Raw genomic sequence first — 16904 nt, forward strand, 5'->3', positions numbered from 1 at the left:
TGCCTCTCTCCCAACTCATGCTCTCTTTCTCTAAAGAAACAGAAAAAAAGGAAAATCATAAAGAAGAGAAAATACATTGATAGGACTGGAGTGTATTTATGGAAAGAGTCCATGTATAAGCAGACCCTCACAGCTCGAATCTGTATAGTTCAAGAGCCAACTAAATATTTTGTATCTGAGCATCTGTGGGTCTCTGATCAACACTGATCTCTTCCTTTAACTGTAAAAAGAGCGGAAATTTATCAATTTTTACTCACCACTGTATCCCCCAGCTCCTTACATTGTGTTCAGCAAACATTTGTATTGTAAATTTTATAAATAAATACCTGCTGTATGGGGGGCCTGGTGGCTTAGTCAGTTGAGCGTCTGGCTTTGGCTCAGGACATGATCTCATGGTTCATGGGTTCGAGTCCTACGTCAGACTCTGGGCTGACAGCTCAGAGCCTGGAGCCTGTCTTCAGATTCTGTGTCTCCCTCTTTCTCTGACCCTCCCCTGCTCATGATCTCTCTCTCTCTCTCTCTCTCTCTCTTAAAAATAAATAAAACATTTAAAAAAATTTAATAAATACCTGCTGTAGTGTCTGGAATAAAACTGACTTCGAGTAAATACATGCATTCATTCATCAATGTGTGAATGAAGAAATGAAGGTTGCTTACTTCAGAAGTTGTTCCAAGAGATTCCAGGCAACACAGAGGCGAATTCCATTTACTAATTCATTCCACAAATGTTTACTAAGCACCCGCCACAAGCCATGTACTCGTCCAGAGACTGGAGATGTCGTAGTGAACAAGACAGACCTCCCCAAACCAACCCGGGGCGTATTTACTCCGGACCTCCTCAAGCCCTCTCTGCCAGTATCTTCCCAGAATAAAGGCCCAAATGTAACTATTTTTGCAAAGATCACACAGCCAGGCTCTCGTGTCAGCTCTTCCATCACTTGGCAGTATGGCCTCGGGAAAGAAAGTTTTAATTTTTGAACCTTATGGACATTTATGGTCTTCATCCTTCAGATCTCTTAGAGATTTGGGTCTGTAAGTCTAGGCAATGTTTTTAATGAAATAGATCCCTTGAACTCACTGGAAAACTTAGTTTTTGAGTAAGAATCCTTTAGCAGATTTAGCCAACATAACATTATATGCAGAGTAGAAGACCTTAAAAAAAGAAAAAGAAAAACTTCCAGGAGCTGTATCTGGGGCAGATCCTCAGGGAGGGTCAAGCCTGGGGAGAAAGGGCGCTCTCAAAGGTGCAACAGTCCGTTGGCTATAGTTTTCTTTTTATGTCCCCAGGTCTGGAAGCAGCTGGAAGTGACACAGCCACCCTGCCTGTGACTGGAATTCTGGGGGCGTCAGTCACCTTCCCCCTGGGTATCAAAGAACCACAGCAAGTTATCAACATTGCCTGGAATTCAGAAACGTCTGTTGCTTTTGTGACACCAGGAGAACCAGGAACAGCACCCAAAGTTACTGTGACCCACCAGAATTATAATGACCGAATAAATGTCTCACGTCAGAACTACAACTTGGAGATCAGTAAGCTCAGGATGGAAGATTCAGGCATCTACAGAGCTGACATCAATATGCAGACCTCAGAAACAACCCTCACCAGGCGCTACAACCTTCAGGTCTACCGTAAGTTGAGGGAGGCCGGCAGGCTTGTTTTGTTTTGCAAATTCATTGTCTACAGGACACCTTTATTTCTGCCAATTGGCTTCCCTAAATCTTTTTGCAGTTATAAATACTTACATAAATACATCAATGCCTATAAAGAGGAGGTGATTTTCTTGTTTCTAGCTGTGTCGTCTTCAATCAGCAGTTTGTCCCAGGGCCTGGATTTTCTTTCCTATAAAATGTGAATAATCATACTCTTCGCTTCCCATAGTCACCAAGAGGATCAAGGGAGGTAATGTATGGAAAGTACTTTTCTTTCTAATGTTTACTTTTGAGGTGGGGAGAGGGGCCAAGAGAGACAGAGAGGATCCTAAGCAGGTTCTGTGATGACAGCAGCGAGCCTGATGTGGGGCTCGAACTCACGAGCCATGAGGTTATGACCTGAGCCAAAGTTAAATGCTGGAAAGTACTTTAAAAAAAAACCACTTTTTATTTTATAATAAGTGTAGATACATAGAGAGATGTGATGAACTGTACAGGAAGGCTCTGTGCACACTTCACCCTGCGCTCCTAACGGTACATCTTATGCAGGGATAGTACAATATCAAAACCAGGAACCTGACAACGTGTATCCAGGGAGCCTATTCAGATGGTGTTTATGTGTGAGTATACGTGTAGTTCCCGCAGTGTAGCCACTGCCACAATCAAGATACGTAACTGTGCCACCGCAGTGACACTCCCTCGTCCTCCCCAGTCACCCACTCCCTGGCCAGCGCCTGGAAGACGCCAGTCCCTTCCTCGTATCTGTCATTGCGTGGTTTCACGAATGTTACAGAGCTGAACTCGTGCTGCGTGAGTGCTTTTGAGACTGTATTTTAACTCAGCATAGTTTATTCGCCAGTCATCCTAATTATTGCAAGTGTCGATAGTTTATATCTTTTTACTGCTGGATAGGATTTCCCTGTATAGATGTACTAGTTCGTTTCGCCATTCCTTCAGTCGATCAAGGGGTATTTTAGTTGTTTCCACTTCGGAGCGATTACACCTAAGGCGCCCCGGCACGTTCATGTACAAGTGTCTGCATGAAACAAGGTTTTTCTTTTTCCAGGATAAATGCGCAAGAATGAAAACATAGGGTAAATCTATTTTTTTTTCTTTAAAAAATGTTTACTGTGATATGGGGGGCGCGCGGGTGGCTCTGTAGGTTAAGTGTCAGACTTCGGCTCAGGTCATGATCTCACAGCTCCTGAGTTCAAGCCCCACATTGGGCTCTGTGCTCACGGCTCAGAGCCTGGATCCTGCTTCGGATTCTGTGTCCCTCTCTCTCTTCCCCTCGCCTGCTGGTGCTCTGTCTTTCTTTCACTGTCTCTCCAAAATAAACATTAAAAAAATTTTATTGTGATAAAATATACATAACATTTAACACTTGAACCATGTTTAAGTGTACGGTTCCGTGACATTACGGACACTCGCGGTGCCGTACAAGCACCATCATTATCCGTCTCCCGGACTTTTCCCCCTTGTAAATAGCTCTATTTGTAAAGCAGCTTAAGGTTCAGAGAAGAATTGAGTAGGAAGTACTGGGAGTTTCCATATGCACCTTGCCCTCCTGGCACACACGTGTGACCTCCCCCCTCCCCCACCCCCCCGGCGCACACGCATGACCTCCCCCATGATCAGCATTTCCCAGTGCATTTGTCACAGTGAAAATGTACAGAGTCATCATCACCACCCAAGTGTCCGAAGTTTATATCAGGGTTCACTCCTGGTGTGGTCCCTGTGGTCCTTGAGTATTTGAAATGTGGTGAGCGGGGTGCCTCGGTGGCTCCGGCTTCAGCTCAGGTCATGATCTCACAGTTCCTGGGTTCAAGCTCCTTGTCGAGCTCTGTGCTGCACCTCAGAGCCTGGAGCCTGCTTCCGATTCTGTGTCTCCCTCTCTCTCTGCCCCTCCCCTGCTCATAATCTATCTCTCTTTGTCTCTCAAAAAGAAACAAATGTTAAAAAAAAAAAAGAAATATGGTGAGCCCAAAGTGAGATGTACTGTAAAGTGTAAAATGCACACCAGATTTCAAAGTCTTAGCCCCAAAAAAAGAACCTAAAATACCTCATTAATAATTTTTATGTTGGTTAGAGGTTAAGATAACATTTTGGCCATATCAGGTTAAGGAAAATACATTACTAAAATTACTAAAATTTATTTTCACTATTAATGTGACTATTAGAAACATTTTAATCACAGACGTGGTTCACGTTTTGCTTCTCTTGGGCCACAGTAGTTTCTAGCACGGACAGTACTTGAGCCACGTCTCAAGGATTTTACCATCCACCTGCTCACAGCAGAAACACAGACACGTGGCTCAGCCACATTGTGATGACACAGTTCAGGTATATAGTTAAACCACGAAATTCAAATCCCATAAAGGCAGGGACTTTGTATAGGAAGTTCATCCTTGTACCCCTAGCACCTACCCTGCCGGGCACACGGTGGGTGCTCCAGAAGTATTTGTTCAATGAAAGAATGAATGAACCCTAATAAGTCCCAGGTCCCAACACAGTGCCTGACAATTATAAGTGCTCAATTAATATAGCATGACTGAATCAGATTCTATCTGGGTGGAAGGCATGGTGGGAAGGGAATTAATGCTGAAATTAAATCTCTTGCCAGTTGTGTGACTTTAGGCAAGTTGTTTACCCTCTCTGGGCTTAAATTTCCTCATCTGTAGAATGTAGATTATAATAGTTGTGATTAAGTGAGAAAGCATTAGGTAAGCTCCGAGGACAGGGCACGCCTTACAGCTGATGCCTAATAACTAGTAGTCATCATTAACTTTTTATCCCTTAGTCCTTATTTTATTTATTTATTTATTTTTAATTTTTTTAACATGTATTTATTTTGAGAGACAGATCATGAGCAGGGGAGGGGCAGAGAAAGAGGGAGACACAGAATCGGAAGCAGGCTCCAGGCTCTGAGCTGCCAGCACAGAGCCCAATGTGGGGCTGGAACCCACGAACTGTGAGATCATGACCTGAGCTGAAGCCGGACGCTCAACCGACTGAGCTGCCCAGGTGCCCCTAGTCCTTATTTAAATCCTAATTATGAAGGGCTTCCTAGATAAAGCGGCTCTGGACCAGGCGTGAGTGACACAGGCCAAGGACCCAGCTGTGGACCCTTCAGAAAATATCTGGCTCATTCAAGAACTTTGGTTGAGAAGATAAGGAAGGTGTTCAATTTCAAGGTGTTTGTTTTCATCTTTTTATAATTTTTGGTTTTACCCACTCAGTCTTCGGGAGGTGTTACGCAATCTGCAGTTAAGATAGACCACGGGAAAGTCTCAGAGGAAGCCAGATCGCCCACCTAGTAACATCTGTACCTTTTAGGGAGTTAGTTGAGCAGATAAAGAGAAGGGAACTGACATTTATTGAACTCTCTGTGTCTGGCATTCTACAACCTAATTTTTAAAAATATAGAGAGATGACACATATTTAGGCAGTATGTGCACCGAGAAAAATGCAGTACAGTGCATTGCTGCTCTCCTTTCTCCAAGGCAGTCATTGTTGCTAGTTTGTCTTTACCATAGGTAATTAATGTAGCTAGCTAGATAGGCAGATAGATATGATGGATGGGTAGATAGATAGATGATAGATAGAGATAGATAGGCAAGCAGATAGATATGATGGATAGATAGATAATAAGTAAATAGGTAGACAGATGGGTGTTAGAGTTTTTTTTTTAATGTTTATTTATTTTTGAGACAGAGAGACAGAGTGTGAACAAGGGAGGGGCAGAGAGAGAGACACACACACAGAATCTGAAACAGGCTCCAGGCTCGGAGCTGCCAGCACAGAACCAAATGCGGGGCTCAAACCCATGAAGCATGAGATCATGACCTGAGCCGAGGTCGGTCGCTTAACCGATGAGACACCCAGGCGCCCCTAGAGTGTTCTTTATATACAATAGCTCATTTAGTCCTCACCACAACGCTGGCAGGAGAAAAGGATCCTCGTGCTGTAAGTGGCAGAGCTAAGACTCAGCGAAGCTGTATGTGTCCCCGCTCTGGAAAGCATGGAGCCTGGTCGTCACAGGTGTCTGGTGGCTTCCCACTCTCAACCACAGCTCTGACCTTCTCTGCCCAGAAACTTGGTTCTGGTAACATCTCTGTTCCTACTGAGAAAAACGACATAAGTTCTGATTCTTTATCACTATCACCCCACACCCAGCAAAAAAAAAAAAAAAGTCTTTCTAAAAATAAGTAAATACCAAGCAGAGACTTAAACATTCTTGTAAATCAAGTTTCTAAAGAAACACACACACACACACACACACACACACACACACACACTGGCTTGGGGTTTTTTTATTTTTTGTTTTTTGTTTTGTTTTGTTTTGTTTTTTTGCTATATACGTCTGTATCTATCACCTTTATAACTCATCAAGGTTACTTCAAACTTGCTGGGAGTTTTTTCACAAGTCATCACAAATTCTGGTCTGGAATAGATCCCTCTAAGAGATGCTTAGGACCAGGATTTCTGGTGAAGTTGGAAGAAGAAACCCTACAGCTTCTTACTTCCCACATTCTACTCCCTCACATGCACAGACAACTCTAGAAGCACCACACGAGTTAGAAAGCTACATTCCATTCCTTCTGAACCCTTCCCATGTGGCGATGGTGGAAGGAAAAACCCCAGCACCACAGCTTGGCCAGGAATGAACTAAATTTACCAACTCTGCATGCAGGCATCTTATCCGGGGCTCCAAGAGAAGACCTTCCCCCTCCTTCTGGGGGCCTCAGATAGCTCTTACTCCGCGCTAAATATAATCGTTCTTCTGTTAACCCTTTACTAGCCGGCGACGTGTACAGGTCACCTTTTGATTGCTTCAGTAAAAACATTTTTTAAAATGAGCTTTTTAAAGAGATTGTAACTTTTCACCATGGACACTTCAGAACAAAGCAAAACAGCTTAATGAAAATACACTGGAAAACAGAGTGAAAAAAACCTCTTTAAATATTTATTTCATTTGAGAGAGAGCAAGTGGGAGTGGGAGAGGGAGAGAGAGAGAGAGAGAGAGAGAGAGAGAGAGAGAGAGAATCCCAAGCAGGCTCCTCACTGTCAGCACGGAGCCTGCCCTGGGGCTCAGTCCCACAAACTGTGGGATCATGACCTGTGCCGAAATCAAGAGTCGATTGCTTAACAGACTGAGCCACCCAGGTGCACCCCAAAAAATGTTTTTAAAGATTGTTTCATGTGTTTCATGCCCGGGATGCTGATCAATGTTCAACATGTCCTCGACCACATGTGTGTCTAGGCGGGCAGAGATTTTATTGACATAAAGGATGTGCGACACACAGTTTCATAAATGATAATAAAATATACAATAGTCTTCATTGTCAATCCCTTAGAGCCAATCATATTTGCAGAATACTTTCACTGATTTTTGCTGCACATTTATACCACCCAACCTACGTTGCACTCGATGAAGAAGCCAACGTGAATACTAGTTGATTTTTTTGTTATGTTAACTGATAAGGAAAAAGCGATTCAACAAACAGATTTCAGATTTCAAACAGTTGTTCAATGCGAACAACTTCCGAACTGAATAATGGTTTTCAGATGCTGGAAGAATACTTCCTAGCTTTTTGATGCTATTCCCAATGTAACGGCTGTAGAAATTTTTCAGTTTAATCTGCTTTAGTAATCTTTCTCCCACTGTTTTTTTAAAAAATATAACTTATCGTCAAATTGGTTTCCATACAACACCCAGTGCTCATCCAAACAAGTGCCCTCCTCAATGCCCATCAGCCACTTTCCCCTCTCCTCCACCCCCACCAGCCCGCTCCCACTGTTTTCTTCAGTCCAGAGTGACCATCAGCAATGCCGTCGGTCCACCCCAAGGTTGTAACCTTGGGCCAGTTTCTGCAGCTTCCAATGTCCGTGGCTCATTTTAAGACAGGCAGAATTGGGAAGACCTTTTAAAGCATTACAAAAGACAGAGAAGATAGATATAAATAACTTTTAGAGCGTAGATAATCGTAAATCATCAAAAAAAATAGAAAGTGGTGAGTTTTGGCTATGTATTAGTTTTTTTTAATATAATGTATCTCATTGTAAGGTTTTATAATTTAATTTTTCATGATGGCTCTGTTGAACTGCCCTCTTGACAATATTTCTGGGGGTGCCTACATGGCTCAGTTGGTGAAGCATCCGACTTCAGCTCAGGTCATGATCTCACAGTCCATGAGTTCGAGCCCTGTGTTGGGCTCTGTGCTGACAACCCAGAGCCTGGAGCCTGCTTCGGATTCTGTGTCTCCCTCTCTCTGCCCCTCCCCAGTTCCCACTCTCTTTCTCTCAAAATTAAATAAACATTAAAAAAAATTTTTTTTTTAATTTTGAAGATCTCACCATTGGCTCTCACAGGCTGGTGGCCAGCCCCATGGACACATGCGTCTCCCCCTCCTAGGTCGACTTGGAAAGCCAACAATTACTCGGAGTTCAATGACATCTGTGAACAGCACCTGTAATGTCACACTGACGTGCTCTGTGGAAAAGGAAGAAAAGGATGTCACCTACAGTTGGAGCCCCCTGGGGGAAGAGGGTAGTGTCATCCGAATCTTCCAGACCCCGGACAGCCAGGAGCTGACGTACACGTGTACAGCCTGGAACCCTGTGAGCAACAGCTCCGACTCCGTGCCCGCCTGGCAGCTCTGTGCAGGTAACCGGTAACGTCCGGCTCCACTTAATCTCCCGGCGGTCTGTCCCTCCCTCGTGCCAGGCCCGGTCCCCAGCGGCGTCTCCTCCCAGGAGGGCCTGGCAAAGAGTCCAAAGCCATCTGAGATAAGCCAGGCATTTGGCGTGTTCTGGGAAGCTTCTTCGTGGCCTTCTGATTCCGTGTCTAATCTCGACCTTTAATAGCAGAAAGCACAGCTTCCCTTGGAACGCTGGCACCCCCTGGGAGGGGACCCCGCTTTTGAGAGTGCCTCTGAGGGTGGACAAGCCCATGGGCCTGCTTCCTGAGAGCCACGTCTCCCTGTGTCTTCTGGTTCCAGACCCTGCAGCGGGCCTGCACCCCCGCCACACCGGGCTGCTGAGCGGGCTGGCCGTGCTCTTTCTGTTAATTCTCATCGTGCCTTCGGTACTTCTGTGGCTTTTGTGCAAAAGAGGACAAGGTAGGCTTTTTCCAGAAGATAAAATGTGGAAACGCACCCTTCTTCTTGCTGGGACTAAAGTCATTGATCCAAGGTGGTGTGGAGAGGTCCTTTGTCCCAGGGACCGCCTTCCTGTGACCCCCACCCACCGCCTCAGAGTGACGGCCCCTCGTTCTGGATGACAGTGCCCTGAGTGGGCTTCAGAATGTGCTCCTGAGGTCGTCGGTTCTGGTGCCCCAGAATTTGGGTTTGAGTTTAGTACTGCCGTTAAGAAGCTGTGCTTCACAGGACATGTGTCTTTACCTCTCTGGCTCAGTGCTCTCACTTGTGAAATGAGGTTTGACCTAGAGGGTTTCCAGAGTCACTTTCAATTCCACTGCATTTTGACTATGACCTTGGGAGAGTCATTGAGGGACATGTACCAACTTTGCATTCCACGGTCATCACTAGATCCCTCTGGGTCCTTCTGGAGCCTCTGACATTGTGCCTTTCACAATTCAGAACTCCGGATCTTAAGGCCCCAGATCATTATACCCTCCTACTCCTCCCAACCCACCACCTCCCAAAACTGTCCTTTCCCACCAGTTCTAAGAACAAGCCTGATGCAGGGCGGCCTCACCTCTGCCTCCGTGTTCTCTCACTCTCTTTTGGGTCTGATTCCTTAGGTTCCTTCCTGAAGACCTCCAGTAAGGACTCTGGTAAGTTCTCAGCCACGCGGTTCCCCCGGATGACATCTGGGAGAGAGGAGTTCATGGCAGATTGGTTAAGACTCAGCTTACGCTTTGCAGGGAGTCTGGGCGGAAGGTCCCAGCTTGGTCATTGATCAGTTACGGGTTATTTCTCACCGTGAGCCTCAGTTTCCTTAGTGGTAAAATATGCATAGCAACGCAGTGTGCCGCACACTTACCAAGTGGACGAAAGGGAGTCACCTGCATGAGGTACTTGGCCTGGAGCCTGGTACATCGTGAGTCCTCGGTAAACATCAGGACTGTTCTCACAGCTGGCGGCCCGGGGTTGGTACAGAGAGGTTTGTGTCATGTGGCTGTGTGATGGGCAGACGCTCTATGAGCTGACTCGGACCACAGGCAAACTTCGGGGTTCCCCAAAGTTCACTCTTGGGAAAGGAGAAGTGCCTCTCTTTCCCGCCACCGAGGAGATGAGAGAGAGTACTCGGTCTGGTTCACTAGTGAAATCTGAGGCAGGGTCTGAGACCGGACTTAGCTCTGGAGCGCCAGATCCTGGTGATGCTGCTCAGCCCAGACTGTTGTTTGTGGGTATGTTGGCGCCCTGGAGCATGAAGGCCCTGGAATCTGGCCACCTCTTTTCAGCTTCACCGCGAAGTAAGGTTCCATGGGAGGAGCAGGGGGAGGAGCACCCTGGATGAGTGCCTTACCAGCTCAGGAATTCTCAGGGGTAGGGACTGGTCTCTCCAGTCTTTGTCCCTGGCCTCACACAGAGCCTGGCGCACAGAGGGAGCTTGGTAAGTGTTTGACTGGGTGGCTCTATCAAGTGACAATGCATGTTTTTTTTTTTAACGTTTATTTATTTTTGAGGGAAAGAGAGAGAGCAGGGGAGGCACATAGAGAGAGAGGGGGAGACAAAGGATCTAAGGCAGCCTCTGCGCTAACAACATAGAGCCCCATGCAGGGCTTGAACTCATGAACTGTGAGATCATGACTTGAGCGAAAGTCGGACGCTTAACCCACTGAGCCACCCAGGTGCCCCACAGCAATGTATGTTTATAGACTATCTTCTCTGTGCCTAACACTGAGGTGGTGATAGTAAGGCTTGCACCAGGGGGGTCCAATACCGTGTCTAACTAGAGAGAATCAATCAATCTAGTTGAAAAACCAAGACTTCACGTGAAAAGACAATCGGCCAGCAAGGCGGCCAGTACTAAGTGCCGGAGACGCGGAGGGAGTCCCTGGGAATGGAAATTCTCCGGCTGCCCACTAGGGTCTAGGAGAATGTCGTCAGCCTAATGTGGACCCCAGAGCAGGCAGGGTCCCACGGAGTCCTAGGGAAGCAAGGCCTGGGCCAGTGCCCCCCACAACACATGAAGCCCCTGGAGGATAGAGAGATGGTCCAAGGAGCCGAGCATCCGGCTCAAGACACCGGGACACCGGGAGCCATCTGATCTTTTTTTTTTCTCATTAAAAAAAAAATGTACATCCAAGCTAGTTAGCACATCATGCAACAATGATTTCAGGAGTAGATTCCTTGAGCGTCTGACCCATTTAGCCCCTCCCCCTCCCCAACCCCTCCAGCAACCCTCTGTTCGTTCTCCATGTTTAAGAGTCTCTTATGTTTTGTCCCCCTCCCTGTTTTTATATTATTTTCCTTCCCTTCCCTTGTGTTCATCTGTTTTGTATCTTAAAGTCCTCATAGGAGTGACGTCATAGGATACTGTCTTGCCCTGACTGCTAAGCCATTGGACCTTTTAGGGCTTTATTTCTTTATCTGAAAAAGAGAGCATTACAAGAGCTCATCTCTAGAATCCAGCCACCTCTCACACCCTGCGCTTCTCTGCATATTTGTGACACAGACGAGGTCTCAAAGAAAACAATATACACCTACGTCGTGGTGACGAGAGACGTCCCGCCAGCAGAGGGCAGAATCTATGATGAGATCCCCCAGTCCAAGGTGAGCTGATGCTACTCACGGGTCCCTACCCACCCCCGGGAAAGGGAGTTGGGGGACAACAGGCCAAGGATCTGGAGTCTCCAGCCCAGAATCGTCATGTCAGGGAAATGATGCCAGCAGCCCCTCTAGGACAGGGACATGGCCAGCTGTCACCTCCGGGGCTGGAGACCGCCAGCTTCCATATGGGGGCCTGGCTCTGGGGGAGGTGAGAGGCCTCACTGGGGGAGGAGTGCCTATGGGAGACCTGGTGCGAGGTGAGGCTACTAGGTGGGCACTGAGACAGCAACGGGTGGCGAAGGGGCCTCCCAGGGCACAGAACTGAAAGGTCCCTTTGAACTCAACTTCCTGTTCTGGCTGCAGCACAGCCCCTCCTCCCACTGGCCATTCACCCGCCTGGGCCTCCCTCACCTCTTCCTTGGTCCAGGCAGCTGGGCACCACCTTCCTCTATGCCTCCCCTCATCCGCTCCCCTGAAGTCTGCAGGGGTGTTGGGGAGACACAAGCCTGCCTGGTCAGTCTAACGCGGTGTGGGGCCCACGGGCAGCCGGGTCCACAGAGCCCCGGGGAGAGCGAAAATCTTGAGTGAGCAAGACTCGGTCTGAACCGTGCAGAGCCCTCCTCTTGGCTCCCGAGACTTTTCCCTCCTGCACCACAGCCAGCCTGACCCTCTCTGAAACTGGATGGAACCGGAGCTGAGGCAGGGGTTGGGGGCGGGGGGTGGCTGACTAATGAGATGGGAGCAGGGGGCAGGACACAGGGCAGAAGCAGGAAGGGACCTTGTGAAGTTTTGCCTGGGCCCCTCACTGAGGGGAAGATGGGTGTTTTACAGGAGCACCCTGCCAAGGAGGAGGATGTGAACAGGATTTATGCCACACTGCAGTCCGAGAAGGTAAATCCTTGCTTTGTTTCTATTTCTGTTGTCTGTGCTCCGGACACTCTGCTGTACCCTGTGCATCCCACCAGGGGCCAGTGGGTTCCCTCCGTCCCCTCCTCTGTACTCCCCGGTACTAACTGCGGGGGGCCTTGGTCTGCAGGTGTCTCACGTGTGCACAGAGCCCTGCTCCCCAGGTCCATGGCCATCCAACAGCCTGTGTGGGATGCTGAACCCGCCTCTAAATGCAGGCGCCTCTGAACTCTGGTGTGGGAATGCCAGCCTCTAGAGCACCTGGGGCCGTACCAGCTCACAGGGTAAAATTAGGACCCAGGTACCCCCTCTGGACAGATGCAGACCCACACCAGGTACCCAGACTGGCAAGTAGAACACAGGCTGAATTTCAGTTCACATTCCCTCCACCAGCTGACTTGTACAGTATGCAACCTGTACCACAATCTGCAACAAAGCAGTGACGCTCTCAATGCCCTGTGCCTCCGTGTCCTGCTCCGGAGCACACAGAGAGGGCAGGCGGGTCCTGGGCTGTGATTGGACTTCCAGTTTGGGGGCTCTGGTGAGAGGCTGTCACTGTCTGAGGGGCCTCATTTCTGCTACGGTCAGAAGGACAGGTTTGGGGTCTTTCGACAAATCAAATGTTTTGTTAGTGTTCTTGTTTAATAGCGGGTAAAATCACCATGAGAGATCAGTATGAACCAGGGAGTCTAGGGAATGGGAAAAGAATGAGACAATGAGAACAAATACAGAGCGGGAAGAAATGTTAGGAAATTAGCTGCAGGTGGATCAGGAGTAAGAAGGATGATCAGCTAAACGAAGAGCTGAAACAGCAGGGTGTCTGGGGGTTTGCAAGAGAACTCCGTGCACGGGTCAGTTAGGGGGTAAAATAAGCCAGTGTCCTGGAAAACGAGACAGAAGAAGTTTTCTTCCTCAGCGCTCAGGAGCAGGAAGGAGGGAGGAGGAAAGAAAGAGGGAAGGGAGAGGAGAAGCGGGCGGGGAGGGGCAGGGTGGCCACGTGTTTGCGCGGGGATCAGAAGGACAGTGGGAGGACCCGGAGATGACGTGGGCACGGACAGATCAGAGGGTCACGCAGGCCTCCCCAGCCTGCGGCATCTTGAAGCGTGTCCTCTGGACCAGGTGGATGGAGATTAGGAATTGGTCACTATGTAATTTGAAAATTTTTTTCCTCTTGAGCCCACTTTATTTGGGAACGGGACGGGGAGGGCCATAGGTCTCCGGGGCCGGACCCGCAGCAGGGCCCAGGCCAAGTTCACCCCCCCCCCCCCCCGCCCCCATCCACACTGGCTCACTGTGGCCTTAGTCCCACACGCGGCTCACTTCCCTTGAGAACACCGGGTCCGTCATGGACCAGGCCGTAGTGGAGGTCAGTGGCCAGCATATCAGGACTCAGGGCCCATGAGATGTTCTCACGGAGAACCTGGGGGGACGCTGGTGGGGGAGCGGGGAGTCCTGGGGACCCCCGGTGGTGAGGCTGCCAGCCCCAAGCCCAAGCCCTACCCCCGAGACTAAGACTCCCCCAGCTGGTGGGAAGGTTGTCTGCAGAGCTCCAGGTCACCAGAGCACAGGACACTAGTGGAGGGGACCCGCCGCCACGTGAGGTGCAATCGCTGGGGTTCAGAAGGAGCTGAGGCTCTGCTAGGACAGGGAAGACAGGTAGCCTGAGCCTGGATGTTGCCTCACACCTATAATAAAAACCAATGCAAATACCCCAATTCCCTCCTGCTGCTCTGGTCTGGGCTATGCAGTTGGTGGCTCAAGGGCTTCCAAGGGGGAGACTGGAGCAGAGGCAAGGGGCGCAGCAAAAGGCTGGGCCCCGACGGCCCAGATTCTGCCAGCACCAGGGATATGGAGGCAATCTCCCTGTGCCATCTACATACCCTCCTGGGTACCGCCTGGGGCTGCGGTTCCCCAGCAGCCAACCACAGTTAACATGGCGCCCCAACTCCTTGTTGGCAGGTGGGGAAGACCAGCACTCAGGACAGCAAACCTCCCGGCATTTCAACCTACGAAAATGTGATCTAGGCTCCTGGACAGCATTCACCCTGTGGAAACTGAGCTTCCAACATCATCTCTTCCAGCAGATGCCCCGGACCCAGACTTCCTCTGTGCAGACCTTACCTGGAGATAGCAAACCACGACACCCCAATACGTGACTTTTCATGACTGGAGGCGATGACCCCTCCTAGCCACCCCACAAGTAGAAAGGATTGACATGTAATCCGGCTGCGGAGCACCACCTGGGATGCTCTGATCACACTCAGTGTCTGGGAGGGCCCCGGTGCATGGCCTCCATGGTCCCCACAGCACCTTGGGCAAATTAGGCAAAAGCACCCTTTTCCGGAGGCAAATGTAGCCCCTTCCAAGCATGTGGCTTGACAAGTCGAGTGTGGGCTGCATTTCAGCCTCCTTTTGCCCCTTTGCCCAGAAACCTTTGTGCAGGGGGCAGCTGGCTGGGCCAGCCCAACCAACCGCACATGACGGTGTCGCTTGGGAAGTCATTGGAGGTGTAGCTCTGCACTGCGCAGACACACCCTCCGAATGGAATGTTGGAAAACGGTCCTTCCACAGGAACGAGGTGGCTGGGGCATATTTCTTCAGGCTTTACTTCAGAAGCCTCTTACGCTTTTCTTTCTAGCCAAGATTTCCACTTGACTGGGCCCTGGAGTGCCCAGAAATTTAGTTAAACATAATTCTAGGGGTGTCTATGAGGGTGTTTCTGGAGGAGATTCACATTTGGATTGGGAGATAGAGTAAAGTAGGTGAATCCCCACTCCAGCATGGCCACCCATCCATCAAGAGCCTGGGTAGAAGCAGAAGGCAGAGTGAAGGAGAATTCATTCTCTCTGTCTGATCACCTTAGAGCTGAGACATCAGTTCTCCTGCTTTAGGATTTGGACTTGGACTTGGACTGGAGCTTATACCATCCCCTCTCCAGCTTGCCGACTGCAGACCTTGGGATTTCTCAATCTTCATAACCACACCAGCCAGCTCCTTGTTGTATGTATCTCTTCCCTGCTGGTTCCATTTCTCTGCAGAGCCAGGCTGACGCCTACTCCAAGCAGCCTCAGCAAGGAGACCATACCCAGTATCAAACTGGCCAAAAGGAATTGATGGGCTGTATTTCTGGCATTTTCAGAGAACGGAGTACAACCCAACCATCGAAACAATCTCCGATCAAATTAACTATGGCTTTTGAAAACTCTTTTCCCCCTCTTGGTCCTCATACCGCTGCAACCCATTTCCTTCTGCCTCCCAGCATGCATCATTATTTGTTCCCTCCACACTGTATAGACGTAGGGGGAGATCCACGACTCCGTGACCATGACGAGTGATCATGAGAGATGACAGTTTCAGTCGCCTGCGCATCCACCACCAGCCAAACACCGTGCCGCGTACCCTGATGTGAGCAATAAATGCTACTGAATAGAATTGAAAATGGCCAGCCAGCTGAAACGGAAGGTACATGTTGCAAGTGTAGATAGACAGAAGCCAATACGCAGGGTGGTGTCCAGTTGTGGCAAGAGTTAGTTGTCAGAATGCAGATGTCAGTGTAGGGGCATTCTGGGGCGGGGGAGACTTGCAGAGTTAGACCATCGTAGCCAGGAACTGAAGCAGTGAGCCAGGTGTGAAAGGCAGTCACCCTAGAGAGACACAGGAAGGAAAAAGTAAAGAGACTTGTCATAAGGATGGAGAAGTTCCAAAGTGACATTCAACAGACCCTAAAATAAAAGCATGTCTCGCTTTACCTGAGTTGAGGGACCACTCCTGAATGTGGCCCTTCTCTAACCTGCCCTGCGTCTCCCTGGGGCACTCAGCCAGTCAAACCGCCAGTGTCCCAGAGCCCCGTGGGCAAGTGGGGAAGAAGGAAAAGACCCAGAGGCTAGAGTCCCCTGGGTCCTCCATGAGAACACACCAGGTATTCATGTGGCATTGGGACTGGGAACCACCGAGCTCCTGTCTCTCACTCTTCCTTTCCTGTGAATCTGCTGATTTATGAAGATGGAAGCTACTCACCCCATCCCCTAAGGGCTTGGTTTTCAGATTCTCCTTCTGTAAAATGGGTGTGATGTTACTTTCCACAGATTTAAGACGAACTAGATTGTGACCAATGGGTCTACACGATTATTCTTTCGATGGAACAGAATCTCATATCATGCCAAGATGGGCAAGTTTTCACAAATGTGTATAGAAATTGAAATCTCGGGGCACCTGGGTATCTTAGTCAGATGGACATCTGACGTCGATTCAGGTCCATGATCTCCCAGCTCGTGAGTTCGAGCCCCACATCGGGCTCTCTGCCGTCAGCGCATAGCCTGCTTTGGATTCTCTGTCTCCCTCCCTTTCTGCCCCCTTCCGTGCTCTTTCTTTCAAAAAAGAAATTGGAAAAAAAAAAATTGAAATCTCAGAGGTAGGGCCCCCTAGCGGCAAGAGCAGGTAAGGCCACACATCTCTGGGGCTTTTAGGGGCTTTTTCAGCAGAGAACAGAGAACGTGAGAAACAATGTAGGGAATGCTTCCCAGAAAAAGAAAGTGAAGCTGATTTAAAATGTAATGTTTAAAAAAAAAAAGCTATAGAATGCTCTAAACTACGCAGCCCACACGAGAA

At 48.9% G+C, this 16904-nt stretch overlaps 1 protein-coding gene and 1 long non-coding RNA gene across 4 annotated transcripts in view; one reads left to right on the forward strand and one right to left on the reverse strand.

The window, feature by feature from the left end:
- The window catches only part of CD84 (CD84 molecule), a 28391-nt gene extending 11763 nt beyond the window's left edge, over positions 1 to 16628 (forward strand). The window contains exons 2-8 of the mRNA XM_029935810.1: positions 1288 to 1629; positions 8066 to 8317; positions 8652 to 8771; positions 9416 to 9448; positions 11296 to 11393; positions 12222 to 12281; positions 14256 to 16628. Coding sequence (XP_029791670.1) covers positions 1288 to 1629; positions 8066 to 8317; positions 8652 to 8771; positions 9416 to 9448; positions 11296 to 11393; positions 12222 to 12281; positions 14256 to 14321 — 971 coding nt within the window. The 3' untranslated portion in view covers positions 14322 to 16628. The remainder of the gene's footprint in view (positions 1 to 1287; positions 1630 to 8065; positions 8318 to 8651; positions 8772 to 9415; positions 9449 to 11295; positions 11394 to 12221; positions 12282 to 14255) is intronic.
- LOC115288461 lies at positions 5549 to 9917 on the reverse strand. Of its 3 annotated transcripts, none has more exons than XR_003907020.1 (4): positions 9658 to 9917; positions 9370 to 9484; positions 8008 to 8143; positions 5549 to 5770 (listed from the first exon to the last, which is right to left on the reverse strand). It is a non-coding gene; the product is annotated as an uncharacterized LOC115288461 (long non-coding RNA). The 3 variants fall into 3 exon arrangements; XR_003907018.1 differs by having other exon boundaries at positions 5549 to 5773; XR_003907019.1 differs by lacking the exon at positions 5549 to 5770 and adding an exon at positions 7438 to 7574.
- Positions 16629 to 16904: the final 276 nt, after the last annotated feature.

The sequence above is a fragment of the Suricata suricatta genome, chromosome 3, assembly GCF_006229205.1.
Source record: "Suricata suricatta isolate VVHF042 chromosome 3, meerkat_22Aug2017_6uvM2_HiC, whole genome shotgun sequence".
Lineage (NCBI taxonomy): Eukaryota > Metazoa > Chordata > Mammalia > Carnivora > Herpestidae > Suricata > Suricata suricatta.